Source organism: Pollachius pollachius (genome assembly GCF_949987615.1).
Source record: "Pollachius pollachius genome assembly, chromosome: 7".
NCBI classification, from domain to species: domain Eukaryota; kingdom Metazoa; phylum Chordata; class Actinopteri; order Gadiformes; family Gadidae; genus Pollachius; species Pollachius pollachius.
This window is the reverse complement of record NC_136940.1, coordinates 9,620,288-9,643,115: the sequence shown is the minus strand read 5'-3', so window position 1 is coordinate 9,643,115 and position 22,828 is coordinate 9,620,288. Positions and strand designations below refer to the sequence as shown.

The following is a 22,828-nucleotide window of genomic DNA, read 5'->3' as shown; positions in this document are numbered from 1 at the left end:
TGACAAAACATAACACATTCTGTTAACATAATATTATAATATGGATAAAGTAGTTCAGGCTTATCATCCAAGTAACATGTTTGGTGCAAATATGGCAATCACTACATTAATAACCTCTCGAATGCCGAAAAACACATTTACAGAACCGGTTGTCTAAAGCATTGAATTCTCAGACAAGAAATGTTCAATCCAAAGAAAGTAATGTGTATCTTGTCTAGACATAATATCACAGAAAACGTCACAATATCTCAATCCTGCTATTGTTCTTATTGTTTTAAAAAAATGTTTTACGTGACTGTTGCCTCTCTGGTCATATCCAGAGTTTTATGTGTCTTCCTTTGCTTCTTGACCTGTTAATACCTGAATGTCCTGGCATATATGTGGACAGTGTTGTTGACTTGACCCTACTTCTGTGTGAATCGACTCGGTTCATAGCAATATACTCCACATCTACACTAAAAAGAAACAATAGCACGAAAAAAAAGGAGTTTGAACTGTCAAGTGAAGTCAGTGATTAGAAAAACATTGGTTGAAGGTGTTTGTTTTCAAAAGTTCTGAGTTTATTTATAAAGGGGGGGGTAGTGCTGCTTTCAAAATAATATCCTGCATCATAGTTGATATATCAGCCTATACCATCCCCTGAGGGAGAATTGTATTTCAGGTCACATTACACCTGTTTACAAAACCAAAAACATTTACACAGATTGCATTCAAAGTTGGAACCATCATAATCAATCGAGACCTACAGAAGTGATGATGTCATGGTTCCAAAAAGTTCTAATTCACATCGTGCAGAGCCATCAGGGGCATGCAAAGCATAAGCTTTACTTCAAGACCTTTACCTGCAAGACCTTTAAGGGAAAAAACGCATTCAGAGTTTATTGTACTTCAGTAAAGTCATGTATTTTGGGAAATTACAGTGAGACAAAAGGTAAGAAGGACATGTTGGGCGGAAAAGGTCGAGTTCATATCTCCTGCTTTGAGAGTAGATCTGTGTTCCCATTAGTCAGGAAGGTGGACCCACCAACATTGGCTTGGTGACCCATCACAATTATCGATATTGTAGGGGAACTAACTAAAATGAGAGGAAGCAGCCTACATGAACAAACACATACCAGTAGACCCAAATGCTTCACTTCAAAGTTGAAAAATTAATGGAAAACTTGTTTATTATTGTAAAAAAAAAAAAGAAATGAGCAGAGAAAGGAAGCCTATGTTGCTTTGTTGTTTTCCATTGTTCATCCATCGATATTGTCCTCCCAGCAGGTACTGTTGACATGGTTTACATTTGATTTGTACATGTTTCTATTGTGTGGAATGAACTCTTATGCAGTAGCCTATATGAAGGGAATATTGTGTCAAAGTGTTGAAATGTTGAAATAACTAAAGCAAATTGCTCTATATGTTGTGGAAAAATAATTTAACAAAAAAATAAAGGTTGTGTTGTTAAAATATATTTTTTTCGAAAAAAGCTGCATTTTGGTATTCTACACGTGTAGTCAATGAAATTATGATTCATTCATTCATATACTATGTTCTAGATTCATCAAACTCCTACTCACCCATTCGAGCCCGTCTTTATCACATGTAGGTGTTACATGATATATTTGGTGACGTCACACATGTTGATTTGATGTCACAAATGTATATCCAGTACTAAATTTACTGGATTCAATCTGCCTGTCCAATATGGTGTGTGGTATGCAAGAATGCTAACCAGCTTTTACTGTTCCGGATACATTGCATATTTGATAGATAAGATATAACAACAGTTTGTAAAAGTTTCAGTACTTGTGGGGCAATTGTGTGTGTGTACGTGTGTGTGTGTGTGTGTGTGTGTGTGTGTGTGTGTGTGTGTGGGTGTGTGTGTGTGTGTAAACTAGAGCCCAGTCTCTAGAGATTTACAAGATTGCTGTTGCATCCATCCATTTGTTATCCATTAACAAAACCATTAATGGAACGCGCTGTATCAGTTGGTCTGATTATCAATTAATTATGTGTTATATTTCTATTTGTATTTATTTAACAGTCGACAGAGGGCGGTAGACAACACAGTAATATAGAGTACTAGACAGCGGCGGGCATACGGTCTTTGAAGACCACCGATTTCCAGCCCGAATTCACATGTCAACGGTGATCCTGCTTTGGTCATCGACGGAAATCCTTAGGTACGTAGGTATGACATCAAATGTGTGGCCAAAAATATTGGCATTTTAGCCTGTTATCAAACAACCACAATGCTGAGTCCGTAAACACAACGTAAAGCTTACTCTTTAAAAAGAAAACAGTTGACTAAGTAAAAATGTGTCTGGCAACGGTCACAATATAAAATAATAGTCTATAGACCTAGTTTTTTTTTTTACCAAGCAACTTTATTATTAGAACAAAACGCGATGTATTAATATAATTGATGTATTTATAATTCATAGAAAAATGACAATGTTTCACATTCAAAACAAATAAACACTTTTTTGTAACAGACAGCCTATAAGTGCAAAAAAACAAACACTGATACCCTGCGCCCAATGACAACATTAAGGTTTGTCAACAACATACACATTTTGCATCACACAGGCATACAGAAAAAACATATGGCAAATATGCGAATACCTCATATCATAAATGGGCACATATAAATACACATAAATTAAACAAACGGGGACATAACACACATGTTATGAGCGAAATCAGCCTAACGCAATGCGTTGAATCTGATTTTGTCCAGGTTGGGTGGTCTGTGTAGTCGTAGACATCAGTCCTTCCAAATGTACAAAAACACGTTGGCCCTATATGTAGGCCTACATGTCAGTCAAGATGAAATGTCCAGAAGGAAAGCTTATATGCTGGTCGCGCCGCTGGATGGACCCGCAGGCGGCTAGTGGACCTGCACCTGATGCGGCAGCAGCTGGCAACCGCTGGTGACATGGCAGAGCACCTTCTGTTTGAGCTGGGACACCTGCTCCCGCAGCACACTGGCCGTGGACGCCAGGTCGCAGTTGTGACTTTTCAGAGACTTCACTTTGTCCTCCAGCCGAGAGATTCGCTCGAGTTTGCGCTTCCGACACTTGGACGCGGCAATCCGGTTGCGCAGCCTCTTCCGCTCGGCTTTGATACGCTCCTGGGAGTCCATGTTGATGGGCGAAAGGGGGGGACTGTCGCCGAAGTTCTGGACGTCGGGAACCGTTTGGGGCTCGTCCTTCTGCGCCTGGACCCTTGACAGCGGCGGATGTGGCGGGGTCCCCCCCATGTGATGATGCGACGGAGGAGGTGGAAAGGTGACGGTGTCCGTGGTGTAGTTGACGGTGGTCCCCAACGGCCCGCTGCCGTAACTGTTCAAGTTCGTGTAAACCGGTAGGTCCGGCTGGACACTCACTGGGGCAATATTAGTGCCCATATCCATGTTGTTCTGGACGCACGCCCCCCCATTTAGCTGGTTCTGCTTATGCAAGTCTTCCAGTGCCTTGACGAATCCCTCGGCGAACTCCTGCTCGTCGGTAACCGTCTTCGGGTAAAGGAACTGGGTGGTCGGCGAGGTCGTGACCATCCCGTTGGACTGGATGATGAGCCTCTCCAGCTCCGGGGAGGCCAGTTTGAGAAGCCCCAGGTCCGGGGAATTCAAGATACTCTCCGCCTCGCGCAGATGTGGCTTGAGGTTGGCGTCATCCGCCAGGCTCAAGTTAATATCCTTCTTCATCATGTTTTACACGGAGAATCCCAATGGAAAATCCCGAATTGTTTATGCGCAGCACACTCTCAAAATTTGGTGGCGACCATTACCTCAAAAAGAAACCGAAACTTGAAGTGTTCTCGGTTCTTCTCTCCTAAAATGTCAGCCCACGGCGTTTCGGTTATTTATGTTTTATATCCACCAGCGTTCACGTCTCGGTCTTGGTTCGTATGCCCTGCCGCGCGCGATGCCAACTAGTTTTGTGTCCTCGCCTGTTCCGTGACGTCACTCTGGATCGCAGAATGGCCAGAAACAGCGTTTTGCCCATTTTATTTAAATGACGGGACGTGCGCAGAACGGAGGGCTGTCGCCATGGAGAGGGAGGGTAAACTGCAAAACAGAGCGTTGCATTATGGTTTGATGTCATTGCGAGTAATAAGGAGGACGCCTTGATTCCTGCCTTGTTCTCTGACCTAAAAAATAACAAAGGCTTGTCTCGTTCTGAAGCAAGCAGCTTTGATCAAAAGATAGTAATCTGAAAATAACATATCCGGTTAATGCCACGATACATTTTGCTCAAAATGGTAAACAAGATGACAAAGAGAATAGAAATATTACCACTAACAATATTACTCATACACTCAGAGCTGCTAAGCACACAAGTACATACGCATAATGGTGTGAAGTACATTCGTATTGGCACAGTTCCTGTTCCATGTAACAAATAACAATCTGGGATAGGATGTGTACTGACATTTATGTGCAAGTACCAGTGGAACATCGCAGTTGTTCTCAGACCATTGTAACAGCAGGAGCGACATTCGACGAGGAGGTGGCCATCCCAATGTCACACCTCCATGGGTGTCCCACTGTCACAGGTAGGCCTGGTGTTGTGTGTGTGCGTGTGTGGGGGGGCACCTTATCTGTGACGCCATAAAAAGCGTGACAGGTCTCCCGAGCGGAAGTGTGTTCTGCTCTATGCTAGATACGGGAGCGAGCAGGGCTGGGCGAGTCAGTTCATGCTGTATACGTGTTCCCCTCTCCCTCCCTCTGTCTATCTTTTGCTCTCTCTCTCTCTCCCTCTCTTAAAGACACAGTAGCATCCCCATCCTCCATCCATCCATCCATCTTATAACCACCCAGCTGTCTGATGTCTGGTAACCTATCTCATGTAGGCCTCGGCCCTCACAGGGTCTCTGGTCGTAGAGAACTGTGTTGCTCTTCTAACGGCCGCGTACAGCTGTGGTGGACGCCACCGCAGGGCCAGTGGAATAACTCCACATGTAAACCAGCATCGCGTTCCCTTATGTGCTCTGACAGAACTGGGTCGGCATGGAGCGCAAGGATGCAAATTAGGATTATATAAACCTGAAAAAAATGGTATCAGTGTATGGCTAATTCTGGGGTTTGTGTGTGTGTGTGTGTGTGTGTGTGTGTGTGTGTGTGTGTGTGTGACATGTTAATTTGAAGAATGATGGTTTTCCAGTATGGTACCCATCTTGAGTTTCCTGTTCTGTTTGTGATCTTGAATGATACTGTATATAGGCTTCTTAAACTACTGCAACATTCAAGGCAGGGTGTACAGTCCAAACTGCCCCAATCTCTTCACCATTGATTGTTTGTTACTTGTATGTTTAATTTGTGTGTTCTTGATTTTACTGGAGAATCTATTCCACACCCACCCACACACACACACACACACACACATCTCACGCTACACCAATAACATAGTGTCAAACAAAACATTTAACTATCATAAAAGGGCACCTGGTACTTGTATAGATTACTAACGGCGCCTTCCATTTCCTTAATGATTTGTGAGCTGACAGGAAATAAATCGGAAATCATTTTTGCCTGGCCTCATATTTTCTGTGCTGCACCCTAACCTCCACTCTGATTGGCTGAGGTTCTGTGTAGCAGGGTTCTGATTGGCTGAGCTATATTCTAAGCAGGGCTGTGAAAGAATGTCTCCTTAGGGCACAACATGGCACCACTAAACAAATCTGTTTAATTGCACCGCATGTGAAGCAACGTATGAAAATCACTGAGCCAAGGCTCTCCTGCATGTCCTGGATGAGTCACTTCGGTTGGCGAGTGGCACGTTGGCGTGCACAAGTGCGCACAGGAAAAGCTCTCTTTCTGGCAGGAAGCGCCCGCTGCAGAACCCATAAATACTCAGAAGCAGCTTGCTTTGTGTTTCAGTGCCCAGCGGTAAAAATAGTCCCGTATCCCGGGGGAAGTGATGACGCGGGCGGGCAGCCTGCATCAGCATCAAAGCCTCATGGACCTTAATGATCACCATGGCAACAGATGCAGAGTGACGCAGGTGAGGATGGAAGAGATGGAGGGCGGTGGTAATTGGCTGGCTGTGGATATGTGTGCTGGTGTGTGGGTGAGTGATGTGTAGGTGGCGAGGAAGACGGTGGGCAGGGATGAAAAGTGAAGAGAGATGATCCCATCTCAGATACTCTGTGATCCGAGACCCTTTGCCACGCAGCCATTTAAATCAATCACCAGGCTTTTATAAACCATGACGGAAGATGCATAAATATGTTTTTTATGGGTTCATGATTTAACACATTGTGATCGTATCGGTGGGTACCCAACCAGAACCTGAAACAGGCAATGAATCATTCAATTTTAATCTACATTTATAAGATACTGCTTTATAGTCTCAGATGTATTCATAATTTATCCAAACACATCCATCAGCATACTAAATCGATGCAAAATTTGATCATGGATATAATATGCAACACAATTTGGCTCCTGTCAGAATTCAAAACATTTGAACAAAACATTTATACAGGACTGAACCGTCATATCTACCTGGAGAGCCCCAGGGGTATGCTGTTATCAGGACTTTCTATTTTTTTGGTTAGAGCTAATTCAATAAAAAAAAAGGGTTTCTTTGATACACATGTCAAATAAAGAGATTTAAGCGTGGTTAAATGTTAACCATGTTAGGTATCTTCTTTATGGATAAATCAGGATTACATTGGCAGTATTCTTTAAAATAGATTCATTTAGAGGAAAGTCACTTTTAATTAGATCAAAATCAAAGTTAAATTTCATCTTTAAAACCCCATTTGTGACTTAACTTTGACTGTATGGTATTCCTCTTTCAAAGTACTGCACCACGCATTATTATCAAGAGGGTAATTTCCTGATTGAAGGTAACTGCCATTATGTCATCCCGGTGTCCATCACCAATAACCAGTCCAAGTGAAGAGTGCTATGCAATGGAATGCTTTGTACTTTGAGGAAAAACAGTTCCTAAAATTGGCACCTATTTAATTTCCTTTGTGAAATCGGAAGTGAGTGGGTCACTTAGCGTTATACCGGAAAGATCTGAATTGCCGGAAGCCTTCTACAGGACTACAGCATATCATAGAAATACACTGAAGACACAGTCCTGTATACACTAAATAATAACTAATGAACTAATGAACAAGATGTTACAACATGCTTTGATGTTACAACAAGTTGTAACATCAAAGCATACCACACTCATCTCATACCAATGAACCGCTTCTGATGGAAATTGGCAAACATTTTACATACCTTTCAGAAAGAAAATATTGTTCTAAATCTATCTTTAACTTTTCAGGATACATGCACCTGTTTATAACGTATCTGCCTAATACATTTTGGGTGGTGGTAACACAAGTCAACATTTGTTCTTCTCCACACACTGCTACTCCTAACGACAAGCTGGGTGCATGAACAGCATTTTCAGACATGTAACGTTACTAGTTAGTCAAAAGACTAATTTAATTTGAAATGAACACCAAGTTAAAGCTCCCGTGTACCCAGCTCAAGATTTAATCAATCAAACATATTTTAAACGCATAATGGTAGATTGAAACCCCAATGCAGTGTGAAGCTAGATAGAGATAATTCTCCATTCTATTGTGGGCCTACAGCGCAAATTCTGTCAGAAATGACAGTTGACATTGGACGCCACCTGGTGGCTGCCCTGGTGAGTATGGCTTACGAACAACTTGAGTTACAACTAAAGACAAAGGCTTATGTTATTTACATCCTGGACCTAAAGGATTTGCTAAAGAAAATCTTTTACTAGCTAGTGTGAGGTGGAATTTTCATTACTTCCCATTTCATAATCTAGCCGTTTGAGGTATCATGAGATCCACTTCAGACTATGGGTCGGTACAGTGCATTGTACATCTTAGATCACATCATCACACACTGATAGATGGCTTGGATGGATTTGGGTTTGTTTGAGGTAAAGCTTCGATTTAAATTGAGATCATTAACAGAAGTATCATTCGTTTATCCACAAATACTCAACCAAGTGAAATCATTGCCAAGTTTTGTGGAGTGCATTCAACCCTTCAGCTCAATCTGAATGTTTCAGAAGGGCCATTCACTAAAGATTTAGAATATGCAGTTTAGCATAAACAGGCTTGAAATGCTCTTGCCAAAAGTACTACATGTCATCTATAAGGTTTAATTATTAAGTGGACAAACTTGCAGTTATGATTAGCTAAGGTAATTGACCAATCATGACAGCCCTGTCTGTTTTTCATTAGAGTAAAGGCTTTAAAGTGATGACTTCAGTTTCATTGTTTACATTTTACATCACAAACGGTTTAACAAAAGACACTTTATTTTCTTGTGTAAATAAATTACATTGTCTTTTCTTACAAAAATAAAAATAAACCCTCCAACAGCAAACGCTGGACATGCACATGTCAGACAAACAATGACAAATGAGTAGATTCTTCATTCCTGCCGTATGACAACGGTAACTAAAGTCTCCAGATATCCATACAACTTACAGATTGCTCTCCATCTCCCTTAAACTAAATTAACCACGCTAGTTTAAAAATAACATGAGAGGAAACACTGGACGCCATTTTAAAAATAATTATAAATTCAAAGAAACCACTGGAAGTTCAGGCGGAGATTCTTGCGGAGGATACCCAGGTTTGAAAAAAGCAAACATAAATCGAATGACAGCAGCCTCATTCCACAGCAGTAGCACCTGGACTAAACATGAACAGAAAGTCATAGAGAGATCACATCACGTAAAATGTACTTCACAAAGACCAACAACATAATTAAATCCAAACAGCTGTTGACATTTCCATGAGCCAAGTTTTAAAACTGATGTGCTAGGCATCTTCATGGGTTCCTACGGTGGAACAAGGCTGTCTAGCAAGTGTTCCCAAAATCTCTCAAGGAAACAATGACTGTGCTTTGTTTACTCGCAAATCTTCCATGCCAGCGGGAGTTAGCCGCTAACCTCTTCCAGCTAAGGGCTAACCGCTAATGGTGGAAGAGTGATGTGGTTCAGAGAAGTGCGTTTACCGGGGCCTCGGTTTGTAGCCTCCCAGCCGTTGGCGGTGGTGATGGTGATGGGTGTCTGACAGACCTGTTGGGGGAGCAGGGCACTCTAGTGCTGGTTTTTCATGCCCCCCTGGGGCCTGCCAGGCTTCTTGTCTGGCTGCATCTGACCCCGGCCAGCGCCACCAGGCATCCCTCTGCCACGGCCGCCAAACAGACCTGGCCATAAAAGAGAGAATAGATGCACAAAGTGAGCTTCCAGGAGAGCCCATTTGTCTTGTTTATGAGCCATTTCAAAAACGTTCACTCTCTGGACGAACCCCACATGGAAAGACCACTGCCTACAGTCCCCTTCACATTGTGATCTCATATCTCCAGTTTCCTTCACACATCAACAAGTACATTCTCCACGGCTTCTAGTTTATTACTAATACAAGTATCAGGCCAGGGGACGGTAAACCGAAAGCTTCCATCCCACAGACAACCATCATTGTACCTCTGCCGGCTCCACCCCCACGGCCTTTGCCAGGCTGGCCTTTGTTCTGCTGCATTCCTCCGCGGCCGCGGCCCTTGGACACCACCTCCTCCTTGACCATGTCAATGATCTCGTCGGGAATGCGCAGGTACTTGATGGTGCTGCCGCGTATGTAGCACTCAGGCATCCTCCAGAACTTATCTCCGTCCTGCAAAACAGGGTTAGCAAAACATACTTCACTCAATGCACAACTCAGGACACCCTGTCACCTTACGGAAGGCTGTGGACATTGGGAATAGGAAAAAGTATCATCAGAAACCCTAGCCATCACACTATACCCCCTCACTCCCCCCATGTCATTACTAGTTTTTGTTATGAACCGTCTTTGAGTGGTCAAGAGTCGACTTCCCTTCCCGCACGCACAATCAGCTAAACATCTGAAAGTAGAGCCAAATCTCTGAACTTCTTTCAAGCTCCATGTCCACACACACACTGCCGTAAGCAGAATATTACCCTGGAGGTGCAGATCACTTCTCTCAGGTTGATGTTCATCCAGTTGTCACAGCTCACCAGGTGACCGTTGTATGTCTCTCCGTTCTTTAACTCCACCAGCTGCCCAGAAACAAAGCGTTCACTCTCTGAACGATATTACTCTAGACACATATTAACAACATACAAGTACAGAGAGTATGTTGAGAGATAACACATAATCCCACCACTCTTGAGACCTTACACTCTACATTTTCTGTGGCAGGGCACTTGTAGGATGGCGGGTCTTCCTTTAGATACAGCACATCTCAACAGGCCTGCCCTTACCATTGACGAATATAGGCGCTGCTGTTCTGATTGGAAAGTTGCATGCTTTTCATTTCCACAGCACTGTCTTATAATCAACATACTAGGGCTTGAAGCAAACAGTTGTATTTATTATTGTGAAACTCAAGAACACTTGGTTTCAAAAAAACATGCGTTATGCTGATGGAGAAATATTAGCTGAAGTGGTTTTATGAATCAATCCTTACCATCGGGTGGTTCTGGGCCGTCTTCAGCAACGAAAGAGGCAACTGAAAGGTAATCAGAGAGCAGGGATGTTATCGAAACAGCATAGTGCTTCACATTACGCAGATCTGCCAACACGGCTTGGCTGTAAAGTTTCTAGAAATTATATGTTTTTATTTAGGTAATTCATTTTAAAATTGTTAGCTGCGTCGTGAGATTTATTTAGTATCAGCGCGGGCCATTTTCTGGTTGTTAGCAAAAAATATGGCTAACGTTGACAATACATCGTGGACATTAAGACTATATTAACCTAATCACCTAAATAGTTCCCAACAAAATAGTTGATATGAACAACCTGCACATATTTTTACAACCGCCAGCGAAATACTCACCATTTTTATAATATTTATGGGGTTTTCACGCTGCTCTAAACAACTACACTGGACAGGACGCGGGGGATTTCTTCTTCACCTTACTTGATCAAACATACATAGGACGCTACCGCCCCCTGCAGGTAACAATATACATACCAGAGATACTACCCCCATACCGCCCCCTACAGGTAACAATATACTTTCCACAGAGACTACCCCCCGCCCCCTACATCGACATTGCTATTGCAGGCACACACCTTTACCCCATGCCGATAGGGGGGGATCGAGATGCACGTTTCTGCCGCTCTGTCTATTATCAAACCCGGCCGGCTCTTGTTGGTTTGTTGCTTGTGTTTTCAGTTTCTTGTGTCAGTGGTGCTCATGTCACATTTAACTTTGCAAAATAGACGAAACGAGGTATCTAAAGTCTGTCTCGTTGGGAGTTATCCCTGTTCAGCCCTCAGGAATATATTTTAACATCGACTCAGCTCCCATGACTCTAAGACAACTGCCGATTACCTCTTAATTGAATCGAAATAGTCCCATGTGGTGGTGAAAGTCACCAGTTTCTGCCTATAATACACAATCGAAAGAAAGACTTTGGACCCGGATTTCATCAGCAATACTCCATGAACCGCATGTCATCATCTTCGACTCACCGTCTCCTGTTATAATAGTCCTCAATGAGCCGGTTCTTGTCGCTTGTACCTAAGCACAGAAATAGCAACAATGCTTCCAAGGGCAGGAAAGGACTTTTTGGTCCGAATCTCGTTTTATTCCAAACCCTTTTTTCAAGGGAGATACTTGATAGTCACAAACACGTTGAGCGGAGGAGGCATGTTGGCGCTCGGCGATTTTCTTCAGCAAACCCGTGAAAAGCGAAAGGATCCGGAGAGAGTTCGGGACTGGACACGGACAGGTGAGGCATCAGTGACTGCACAATTATATTCGGTGGGTTTTATCAGCCCTTTCACCTGAATAATGGTCCCTTCCTATCTGCTCTGCCCTACAGGACGCATGTTTGCAGTGGGATTTTCCATGGGACCAGTGCTGCACTACTGGTACGGCTGGCTGGATAAATTCTACGTCGGCCATGCGTTGAAAACAGTTGGCAAGAAGGTTCTGGTGGATCAAATGCTGGCGTCTCCGACCCTTGGACTGTGGTACTTTCTCGGTGAGAGTACTGAGGAGTCCTTCATTTCAACAGTAAACTGGGGTATTTTATGATGGGATAAACACAGGAACTAGTGCACCGATACCAGCACAGTCCCTAAAATCTTTGTCAGGTTCATAATCTTTCTTTATTCATGGCAGGTATGGGTGTTATGGAAGGTAAAACCTTATCCAAAGGATTGGAAGAGTTCAAGGACAAGTTCTGGGAGTTTATGCTGGTAAGAAGCTCAAAAACATTGTGGGATGGCATTAGGATAGAGGCTACATCCACCCAGACTACTTTGGTGTTAACTGACCTGAATGTACCTTTGCCGTAGGCCGACTGGTGTGTGTGGCCTGCCGCGCAGATGGTTAACTTCTACTTCCTGTCACCCAAATACCGCGTCATCTACGTCAACACCATCACCTTAGGTTGGGACACCTACCTGTCCTACCTGAAGCACAGGGTGAGTGCAGATCATTCCTCATTACCTCATTACACCTGGAGCCAGCAAACTTTTATTTTTCACCATATTTAAAAATGGGCCTTCACGTTATTGATAGATTATTTATTTGCTAGAAATGTATATTAAATAATTTCTACAAAACAATCCGGAGCATTAGGCTACTGTACTCTAGGCACATCGGTTAACAATGGTTAACAGTCTGTACTTTATGTAGCATGAGTACCTAAACTAATAGTTTGGGTTTGTTGTTGATGTTGCCAGGACGACAGGCCGCAGGCTGCGTCGGTTTCAGACTGTAGTACCACGGACATACACCAGGAGGACCCTCAAACTGTTGACTCAACCAAGCCACAGGAGCAGGAAGTTTAGAGCAATATTCCAATATTCCTCATGAAGATGAACACTCTTTTGGTTTCTGTTCAACCGTACAATACACTTCCTGTCTTTGTTTCCCAGACAGGAAGTGAGGTAACGAAGCAGTAATCGACCTGCAGAAGGGCAGCTATGAGATTGTCAATGAGGAAGAATAGACAAGAACTGAGCTAGTTATTGACAAAGATACTGGATAGGTTTTTCTGCTGGACAAAGGGTCGGACATAATGATCCCTTCGGGATTATGAACCACTAAAAGGGGAGAGGATCTGTGGGTCAGTTATTGTCATTAAGTCAATATGTTTTAATTATGTTTTTGCTGAACAGTGGTTGTTGATTCAATCACCAGCAAGAATGTCAAATTTTACACTCAATGAATGAATGACCTCTGGTGTTAAAGGTTAAAGGGACCTCACATAGTGACTTAGCCCACAGCAACATAAAGATGTCAGGTCTCCGGTCAGAAACTGGGGTTGTACTGGGTCGATCAGATGACAGTGTCAACCTAACACTTACCAACTGCTAGCTAGACTGTATTCAGTAAAGCACTCTCCACTGCCAAGGTAACTGAATTCCCAGTTGCAGCTACTTTTTTTTTAAACAAATTAATGCATTAATCATTCATTCAACATCCGTCCATGCAGAATTAGATGTAATTTATTTTGAATGAATGAATGTCTTTAATAATACTATTTCAGACGAGTCAATTGTTCGGTCAAACCCAAACCCGGCTTAATATCTGAAACCGTACCTGACATTTGGCCACGCAACGTTGAGAAGCTGTAGAAAATGTATACCTAATATACAGAAAGTATTAAAGAATGTTTATTTAAAATATTTATTGTGAAGAAATTCTACGCAATATTTAAATTCCAAATGTGTTTGCTTGGTTCTATCCATTTTGGTTCCAAATGCTGTCATACTGTTATATATATTTATATATATAAAATAATTATTTCTGAACCTTGTTTGATGCCCAAATGTTTTTATCTTTTGCAGTTTGGCTACATTTGAACTACCAGTTAAGAGATATTTAATGTTAGGCACAAAATGCCTATTCATGTCGTTAATGACTAATATGCATTTACATTGACATCGCATTGAAATTAGTATAAAATAAGATCAGTCGGGAAAAATGCTGACAAGACGTTTAAAATAGACCAGCAGTTGAACCAGAGGCTAATAGTTAAGCCATAATCAAAAGGTCAACAATAGAGTGATTGGAACAGATGAAGAGCAGTCGTGTTCCCGTCTTTTCACTAGGAGGCAGCGGAGACCTTTGTTTGAAGCACACCGCTTCTAATAATTCGCAATCACTGTCCAGCCAGCGTACGACAGCAATCTACACTGCGTGTCGTGGCCTGTTTATACCTTTACTAAACCAGACGTTTTCAGCTTTGATCAACAGAACAAACAAAGCTGGATTTTCCGTGAATGGGACGGACAAACATGTCGTGGCCTGTTAAAGAACTCTATTATACCCGACGTATTATACTTCGATCAACATAATTAACTCAGCTGGATTTGCTGTGATGGGACAAACTTGTGCACAAGCAGAACGACCAATTTTCATCGCCAATGCTCCCAGCGGAGCGCCCTATGGCGTCTCAGCACTAAGCGTCTTTACAGGCTTGGATTTGGTCCTGAATGATCACAAGCAGTCTCACGTTTATTGTTTTTTAATGGATTTTTCCATAAACTAAAATAGATGGCAAAAGAACAATCCAAATACAGGCACAGATCGGTATAGAAATTCGTAAACGTACGTCGGTGTGTCCCAGATCTTAGATGCATGACATTTTAACTAATACTCTGCTCTTGCGTTTGAAGTATCGAAATATTTGTGAAATTCTGAAGCAAACAAGTGTCAAAAAATAACTTTGTGCATTAAGCTTAAAAGTGTTTGCACGGTTATAATTGTAAATATATATATATATATATATATATATATATATATATATATATATATATATATATATATATATATATATATATATATATATATATATATTTCATTTCACAATACAACATCGTTTTATAATTAAACATTTGAGAAGACAGGATAAATTAAGGTTTGTGAAAGTAGACCTAAATAAAGTAGGCCACATACAAATAAAAAAGGTTATATTGCGTTTATGATGCGCATGTCGCAAAGCCTTTCACATTCATTGAAATTCGCACTTATAGGTTCAACCATTAACCCTTCAAAACAATCATCACCATCATCCCCGTTTCAATTCCAACATCGACCTTCCCTTGCCAAACTTCTTACCTCATGATATCGACTTCCAATACGTTACTTTAATCACATTCTACTTCTGGTCTTTGCTTCGAGTGTCCTTTCACCAATCAACAGAAAGCTTACATAGGCCTACTTAAAAACCACATTGCTAATCAAATACAAAAACAATGCAAGAAGAAGAAACTTAGGCCCTGCCTTGTGAAGCATCTGAAACATTGTGCTTTAACCTGACAACATTCGCAAGTTGAAGTTGTGAATCTACGTCATCACCGCGCTACGTACACCTGGACGAACTGCAGCACGGAGACAAACATAACATAACACCATTGTGTGTGTGTGTGTTTTTTATGCAACAAAGTGAACCAACAATTGAACCTATTCCACTTTGAATCGTCCAATCCCTCTACCTCTGGATGAACCCAGAGTTGTCTTTTCCTCTGCAGTTGTCCAATCCCTTACAGTTTGTGGGAGACATTTTTAACGCAAAAGTCAATGTAAAATATGGCACCACATAAACATGCATAATAATGATTTGTTATTACTCCAAAACCTTGTGTTGTGTCACCAGGCAGGTGACATTTCAATGGTGTCTACTGTACAGTTCACTCAACATTATTGAAAGTTAATGTTTAGTCAGACAGAAAGAGGTCTTCTTCAGTGGTGTTTCCGGGGCGCTGTGCCAGACTATAACACATTTGAATATGAGTTATTATGGGCTATGTTGCAGGGTAAGGTGAGGAGGGGGGGGGGGTTCTGTGACCGTGTCCCATTGTCCGTCCATTGGCTGCTAAAGTATCAGTCACGGTGTGTTGGGAGGCGGGAAGGGGTCAGGGGTGAGAGTTAGGGATGGTCTCTCTACAGGTCGTCGCTCTCCACCAGCGCCCCGGGGGGCAGTTGGCCGGCATCAGGGAAAAAGGCGGCCTTCACGTCCAGCCCCCGCTCCGTCAGTGCTGCGTAGCGGCTAGTCGACGGACGTACCTTCCTGGGCTTGGGCTGGTTGGGCTGTTGCCATGGAGCTGAGGACACAAACAGGAAAAGAGGGAAAGCTTAACACTCTGATTGTTCTCTGCCCCACACCCGTTTTGGATTGGGCTCCTCAATGACTGAATGTTAACATAGAATATGTATAATTAAAATTTCAATGGACTATAAACCTGGGGATGAAAGCTTTTTTGTTGCACATTTACTTTTGAGTTGTTGCTGGTGCCATGGCCTAATAATATCACTGTTCAGAATGATCCAGTGTTATCTTTTTGCATTGGAGAAATAATACCCAGACCCCTGAACTCACTGTTGACGTCCAGACGTGCGGTGGTGGACACGATGCCCGCCTCGTTCTTGGCTGAGACTGTGTACCAGCCAGCGTCCTCCTTCATGGCCGGCTGGATGATCATACACAGGTAGCCACAGTTGTCCTGGTGCATGCTGGGAAGGACAAAGATAAGTTTAGTTGAACAAGAGCAAATTGTCTCTTTTTTTACGTTTGAACCTATGGCCCTAAATAGTGTGGATATGAACTAATGTGGGGTAATTCTTGCACATACCTAACTGTGTTGTGCATTGGTTGTGAACCTACCTCAGTCAGTATATGCTGTGTGTTGGGAAGTAAACCTACTCACTCTGTTATCTGTGGGGTTTGAACATATGACTCACTCGTACCACACTGTACCAGTGAGGTACCACACTGTACCAGTGAGGTACGAGTACCACACTCGTACCTCAATCTTTTCGTGTTATTCATCCGATTTGAACCCATTACCTCCATCTATGTAACGTGTGTGGGGGTCATGAACCTACCTCACTCTCTCTGTGTTATGTGTGAGGGACTCGTTCTCCCTCTTCCAGAAGATCTGTGGGAAGGGCACGGCGGTGACGCGACACTCCAGACGTACGGGGTAACCCTCGGCAACGCTGGTGTTCTGCAGCTTCTCCACGAAGGATGGGGCCTTGTGCATCTCTTTGGCTGCAGAAACATCAAATCCTCCATGTTAATGCGTTTCCACGACAACGGAATGAAATATTTCTGTATATGTACCATGGGATGTTGTGAAGATGACAGCCTTGACAACACCCTACAAATGAAGGCTTTGGTCACTCTTTTACTGTGCCAGACAACCACATTTGATCAAAGTCATGGATTAATTTGGAACTCATTAGCCGTAAATACAAATGTTCTATTTCTTATTGATTTAATCTAACTGTTTTGCTTGTTTATAGGACCATTATATCTCAAGATTTCTCCCTTGATGAGTTTTTCCTTGCCCTGAAGAGAGCTTAGAGTTAATGGGGCGTCATAGAATGTACCCCATAAAACCGCACTTTGTCAGTGAACAGTGTTCAAGAACTCTCCAAATAAAACAATGGAATTGACCTGCAATGTAGCATGTGAAAAGCAAGATAAACAAGAGGGTCGTACCTGCGACAATGAGCTCCAGGTTGAAGGAGTTCTGTCCCGCCCGGTTACTGGCGATGCAGGTGTAGATGCCGGCGTCGCGGCTTGACACAGGCTCGACTACCAACGAGTGGACGCCGTTCTCCCTGACCAGCATCTTGTGGGCGGAGTCCGGGCGGATGGTCTGCCCGTTGAGCTGCCAGAGAAGGTCGGGTGTGGGCAAGCCACTCACCTGTAGGAACAAAGGTGTGTATGCTTAGTGCCCAAGAATGTTATCAACACAACGGCTGTGTCATAACTGGGAGGATTGTTCCTAAATAGGTCCCGAACAAGCACATGTAGGCACTAACCCAACATCCAGTTTATTGGACCGCCCTTGTGTATCTTTCACTTAGTTATTTGATATAATCATTTGAAGAAAATAAGCTAGCATAGTGACTTTGACATCCCTCCACCTGGCCAGGCTGTCACACCTTGCGGAGCACTTACTAACCCTAGGTCCCTAACAAGGACACTTCTTAAATAGGTATCAAGGATGAAGTAAGCCCCCCCCCCCCCTCAATTGTGACACAGTCAACATGTATAGCTGTAGATTCATGGAGCTCAGCCTTGGCACTTGGTGGCTGTTTAGGCTTGTAAAACGTGTGTACATTAGGAGACCTATAATGTGTTTGTTAGCAGACCCGTTATATGCTCATTAGGGGACTCATAATAAACTTGTTAGGAGTTAATAAAACTCCAGTGTTTGTGTTGTGGTTCTAAGTAGCAATCCAACCGCCAGCCTATTTATAAAAATCCTTCACTTTTCCAGTCCTTGGAAAAGAGAGAGGAAAACCTGTAAAATGCCCATTTTGTTTCCTAGCATGCTTCACTGCAGCCCAGCTCAGTGCTTTAGTAAGTTCACAAAGGTCCCTCAACCCTAATTTAATTGTGTCTTCGAGACATTTTTGTGAAAGGAAAAGTCTGGCTACTAAGCAACAACTCGGGTCTATAAATAAATTTTGACTAAAAATATTGTTGATATTAAAGTCTGATTGATGTTGGCCAGAAAACCCTGACATGCCTCACCAGAGAGTATGTGAACCATGGAGATCTAGTTATTTCAGTAATTCATTGTACATTTTATTTTAAGAAGACTGTGGAAAGCGAAAGGAGAGGATAACTGAAAAGAGAGGAATTACTGCATAACTAACACAGCGTGATACGGCCTAATCCCTGAACAAGGACACTGGCTGGGAGCTTGCATTACTCATGGATGTACTTTGTTGTTTGTCTCTGTGTAAAGAAACAGGAATGCCTGGGAGAGTGTGGACTGAAAGGGATTGTTCCGGAGGCAATACAGATAGGTTCCTTCTAGGTCTTATTTAGCGGCCCACAAACCAATGTGTCAGTTGAAACCCTCTATCTATCTGAGATCATTAATACTCTCTGCGTGTTATTAGGGCAGAATGGTGGGTAATGGGGGTTAATTGTCAGTTAGCACAGACATTTAAGTACCAGGAGTGGATTAGTTTCCATTTTGGCCTGATTGTTGAATGAGTTGGAGTGTAATTGGTTATTGAAGGCTGATTATCGACTTATTGATGAAGGGATCAGGAAAGTCTCTACCTTGCAGTCCATGCGACAGAGACGGCCCTCCTGGACAATGAGGTCACCGGGTGCCTGCAGGAAGTGGGGGCGGAAGTGGCGCTCCTGGATGTTCTCGTTCTCATCACCGCTGTCACGTGACCTGGACCTGGGCCTGGGGAGGGAGGGGGAGGGGGGGGGGGGAGTGAGAGAAGAGAGCGAGAGAGAGAGATCTGTTTTGGCTCAAAGTGCCTAAATAGCTAAATTGATTGTGTGTGTGTGTGTGTGTGTGTGTGTGTATTTGAAACTCACCTGCGGCTGTGTCCAGGAGTGGAGCGTTGGCTCCGCCCCCTCTGGTTCACTGCCTGAACCATCATCCTGCCAGTGCAGCTCATTTTCCCCTGGTAGAGAGAACCCCGTTAGCAAAGAGAGAGATGAGAAAAGAGGGAGAGGGAGGGAGAGAGAGGAGAAAAGAGAGAGAGAGGAAAAGAAAGAGAGAGTTAATGACTTTCCGACACTTGACCAGAGGGGAACAGGAAGTCGGGCGTGTGAGCTGTTTGACTTCCTCTTGGAATGCCTCTGCATCAATGCCTTCTTCCTCTTTCTGCTGGCATCCTATTCACTCTAATGAGTCCTTGCATACCTGACCTGACCAATGACCCACTAATGAACCTAGATCTTTTATACAAAAATTTGAAAGGTCTCATATAGTCCTGTATAAATGCACAGACAAATGATTCCTAGCCATGAGAGAACTACTAATCACTTTGTATTTGTGCACTTTGTGCACAAATACAAGTGCACAAATATTTGTTCGATTCGGTTAATTGTGGAGGCAGATATGAAATTCAAAGTTGTTGAAAAATCTTTACAAAAGTTAAAGATTTAAAGACTCTAAAATTGAATATCTTTTGTAAATCTCTGGGTGTTTTGCCTGTGGTACCTGTGGGTTGGCAGCCATGATGGTGTAGTTGCCGTCATCGTCCAGCAGGGCGGCAGCGGTGTGCAGGGAACAGGTTCCGTCCGCCTCGCGGCTGATCCTGTAGTGTTCGCTCCTCTTGGAGATCTGCTTGCCGTCTTTAAACCAGTAAATCTGCACCACACACACACACACACACACACACACACACACACACACACACACACACACACACACACACACACACACACACACACACACAAAGAAAAAAGGAATCAAAGACTATAACACCACATCCTAAACTGCCCAAATCACATGTGGAAACGAAATTTTACACAATTACTAAATTTCATCAATGAAATCTAAAATGTGCGAAATAATCCCACATTTCATCTCTATTATTCCAGGTGAACCCCCTACCTTAGGTTTGGGGTCTCCGTGGACCTTGCAGGTGAAGGTGACGGGCATGCCCTCGAACACCTTGAGGTGCTTCAGCTTGTGAGCATAGGAGGGCGGGGCCCCTGTGCCGTCGGCGTCTTCGTCGTGCTGCACGTCGTCGTCCGACTCCTCCACAGGCGAGCGCTCCAGACGGAACTCGATCTCACTGATCAGACGCTGCTCGAAGCTGGATACCTTGTACTCCTGAGGGAGAGGTAGAGACACATAGAGGGGGGGGGGAGAGAGAGAGAGAAGAGAGAGAGAGAGAGAGAGAGAGAGAGAGAGAGAGAGAGACATGGGGGGGGGAGAGAGAGAGTGAGTGAGAGAGAGACATGGAGAGAGACATGGAAGGGGGGAGAGAGAGATAAAAAAATAAAAAAAGATATAGTAGTTTGTATTTTTGCCCTAACCCTAACCTGAGGCATTTCAACGTAAAACTGGACATGTGGGGCCACCAAAGTAGAAGGGATTGAGAGAGCGCTTGTGTTATTAAAAGTATTTGTTATTTGAATACTTTCCCCGCTGTCTTGGGCTTGGTGACTAGATCACGAGAGGAGAGGAGCCATCACCAAACCATCACTGCTGCCTCCGCAAAGGCACTCAGCCAATAGAAAACCAGTTTAGAGTAAGGCGCGGTGACTCTCAAAAGCCCCAAATTAATAAATTAAAGCGCAATTATGATAGGTAAAAGTGCCATCACTTTGCAATCTAATTAATACTGACATCATTTTGAAAATATTTTCCAAACACGCAATCCGGTTTCGGGTCGACAGACATCCAACACACCCATGCTGATAGCGTGTATAATAGACACGAAAGGTGCATCCTTCCGGCATGAAATCTTTAAAACTATATCAAAGCTATAGGCCTGGTAATGATGGGACGGACCACATGTCCTAACCCACCGATTGGCCCCTTGCACAATTCCGGGACGCCAGTGATCCCGTATGCCATTATCCACCACGAGACATAAAACACCCCGACCGGCTATGCCCAAAAATTTCCACCCAGCCATCAAGTTGTCTTCATCCTGAGCCAGAATGTTGCCTTACTCCTTTTGCTTGCTGCCCTCCGTGCTCCTCCACCTCCTTCTCCTTCTCTCCTCCCTCTCCTCCCTCCAGGGCAAATCTGTCATCCTCTGTAGCTCCAGCGGGGGAACATCTGCCCCAGCTCGGGGCTCCGATGACACACCCAGCACATAATGACAGGCCTGCCGCCCAGCTGCAGAAACAGTCCCTGTCAGCCATCCCACCAATACCGCCTCAAGTCCCCTGTGACATCATCATCTAGCCATCTATCCCTCATCTATTTCTGGGAACAGAGGGTATTTTTAGAAAGGATTCATTTTATAGATATATAACAGTTATTTATTTTAGCAAGGCATTGGCAAACTATTCCGCCTAGAGACGGCTAAATAAAATGTCCTCAGAACGACACATAAAATGGAAGCCTCGATGTTACTGAGGCTGTCAATCATATTTTAAAAGTGTTTTCATTTTGCGCCACAGATGTTTAAAGGGTGCTTTTAAACAAGTTCAATCAATCATACGGGTTCAAGGTTCTGAGAGATACTTTATCATTCCTAGGTCAACACACTCTTGACACCGGTTCAACCAATTGACACTACCGCCTATTCACCCCCCGAGCAGATTAAACAAACAGTTATGTAACCGTAGCAACAAGCGGCATTATGACGCCCTTATCAAATACCTTATCAGTTCATTCTCATACTAGAAGCATTGGAAACAGGTATAATACACACACATACACACAAACATACACACACTTTTTGAAAAGGTGGGAGGTAGGAGTTTTTATGAACCTTCTGCGTCAGAGGCTTAGAAACTTTGTTACCTACCTCCATATCAGAGTAGAGAAGAGTTAGATTTCGAGAGGGATAAGGATATAGAGAGGTAGAGAGAGAGTGAAATATAATTGAGCATATTAGATAAGAGAGTGACTCTTTGTAGAAGCTGCTGCTACTAAGAACCTCATTCCATCAAGAGATTGGTTGGTCCAAAACAAATAACTGACACACAGTATTTTAATGAGCAGTGGTTTGGCTGTAAACTAGTGTGTTCAAAGAGGGGTTTCTAACACAAACGTTTCTTGTGGTTCACATGTTGTGTACAAGAACTCAAAACATGGTCTTGAAAAGGGTTTTCTGTGTGTGGCGGTGAAGAGTGAAGGGGGCTGCGGTTGGGGTGTGTCAAGGTTTATAGATAACAGCTGACAGTAAATCCATCGGCAAGGTATTAGAAGTCAAACATGAAACATGCTGCTCAGTCTTTAACATGCCTTGATAATAAGTTGGGTTACTTGCATTTGTAGATTAGTTTGTGTTTATGTGGGTGTGTTTTGTATGTATGTTTGTGTCTATTTATGTGAGTGTGTATGTTTAAGTGTGTATTGTGTGTGTGTGTGTGTGTGTGTGTGTGTGTGTGTGTGTGTGTGT

General features: G+C 43.2%; 4 protein-coding genes across 7 annotated transcripts in view; 1 reads left to right on the top strand and 3 right to left on the bottom strand.

Annotated features, from left to right (window-relative positions):
- Window positions 1-2,370: 2,370 nt before the first annotated feature.
- LOC307078136 (transcription factor JunD-like) lies at window positions 2,371-4,099 on the bottom strand. The gene has a single exon (XM_079739769.1). The coding sequence runs from the start codon at window positions 3,695-3,697 to the stop codon at window positions 2,876-2,878; it is 822 nt and encodes a 273-aa protein (XP_079595895.1). The 5' UTR covers window positions 3,698-4,099; the 3' UTR covers window positions 2,371-2,875.
- A 22-nt stretch (window positions 4,100-4,121) lies between these two features.
- Window positions 4,122-13,722, top strand: mpv17l2 (MPV17 mitochondrial inner membrane protein like 2). Of its 2 annotated transcripts, XM_079739771.1 has the most exons (7): window positions 4,122-4,545; window positions 5,870-5,993; window positions 11,622-11,744; window positions 11,838-11,999; window positions 12,140-12,216; window positions 12,316-12,444; window positions 12,706-13,722. In XM_079739771.1, the coding sequence occupies exons 2-7, from the start codon at window positions 5,978-5,980 to the stop codon at window positions 12,811-12,813; spliced, it is 615 nt and encodes a 204-aa protein (XP_079595897.1). In that variant the 5' UTR covers window positions 4,122-4,545; window positions 5,870-5,977; the 3' UTR covers window positions 12,814-13,722. The 2 variants fall into 2 exon arrangements, with proteins under 2 accessions (XP_079595897.1, XP_079595896.1); XM_079739770.1 differs by lacking the exons at window positions 4,122-4,545; window positions 5,870-5,993 and having other exon boundaries at window positions 11,016-11,744.
- On the bottom strand, window positions 7,730-10,947 carry lsm4 (LSM4 homolog, U6 small nuclear RNA and mRNA degradation associated). The gene is made up of 5 exons (XM_079739772.1): window positions 10,844-10,947; window positions 10,475-10,516; window positions 9,966-10,064; window positions 9,474-9,660; window positions 7,730-9,196 (listed from the first exon to the last, which is right to left on the bottom strand). Exons 1-5 carry the CDS (start codon window positions 10,844-10,846, stop codon window positions 9,087-9,089), a joined length of 441 nt encoding a protein of 146 aa, XP_079595898.1. The 5' UTR covers window positions 10,847-10,947; the 3' UTR covers window positions 7,730-9,086.
- A 1,132-nt stretch (window positions 13,723-14,854) lies between the features above and the next one.
- palld (palladin, cytoskeletal associated protein) overlaps window positions 14,855-22,828 on the bottom strand; it is a gene marked incomplete at its 5' end in the record, with an annotated part of 46,885 nt that continues 38,911 nt past the window's right edge. For all 3 annotated transcript variants that reach the window (XM_079740429.1, XM_079740430.1, XM_079740431.1), the window contains 8 exons: window positions 14,855-16,074; window positions 16,350-16,483; window positions 16,856-17,021; window positions 17,475-17,682; window positions 19,059-19,191; window positions 19,329-19,417; window positions 19,960-20,109; window positions 20,356-20,577. In XM_079740429.1, the coding sequence (XP_079596555.1) occupies window positions 15,914-16,074; window positions 16,350-16,483; window positions 16,856-17,021; window positions 17,475-17,682; window positions 19,059-19,191; window positions 19,329-19,417; window positions 19,960-20,109; window positions 20,356-20,577 (1,263 nt within the window). In that variant the 3' untranslated portion in view covers window positions 14,855-15,913. The remainder of the gene's footprint in view (window positions 16,075-16,349; window positions 16,484-16,855; window positions 17,022-17,474; window positions 17,683-19,058; window positions 19,192-19,328; window positions 19,418-19,959; window positions 20,110-20,355; window positions 20,578-22,828) is intronic.

Coding starts and splice junctions, on each gene's coding strand:
- mpv17l2 (XM_079739770.1), top strand. CDS start 11,555: ATGCTTCCAAGGGCAGGAAAGGACTTTTTGGTCCGAATCTCGTTTTAT. Junction 12,000..12,139: donor TGGACTGTGGTACTTTCTCG/GTGAGAGTACTG, acceptor TATTCATGGCAG/GTATGGGTGTTATGGAAGGT. Junction 12,217..12,315: donor AGTTCTGGGAGTTTATGCTG/GTAAGAAGCTCA, acceptor CCTTTGCCGTAG/GCCGACTGGTGTGTGTGGCC.
- LOC307078136 (XM_079739769.1), bottom strand. CDS start 3,697: ATGATGAAGAAGGATATTAACTTGAGCCTGGCGGATGACGCCAACCTC.
- lsm4 (XM_079739772.1), bottom strand. Junction 10,065..10,474: donor CGGCCCAGAACCACCCGATG/GTAAGGATTGAT, acceptor GTTTCTGGGCAG/CTGGTGGAGTTAAAGAACGG. Junction 9,197..9,473: donor TGGGGGTGGAGCCGGCAGAG/GTACAATGATGG, acceptor TTTTATGGCCAG/GTCTGTTTGGCGGCCGTGGC.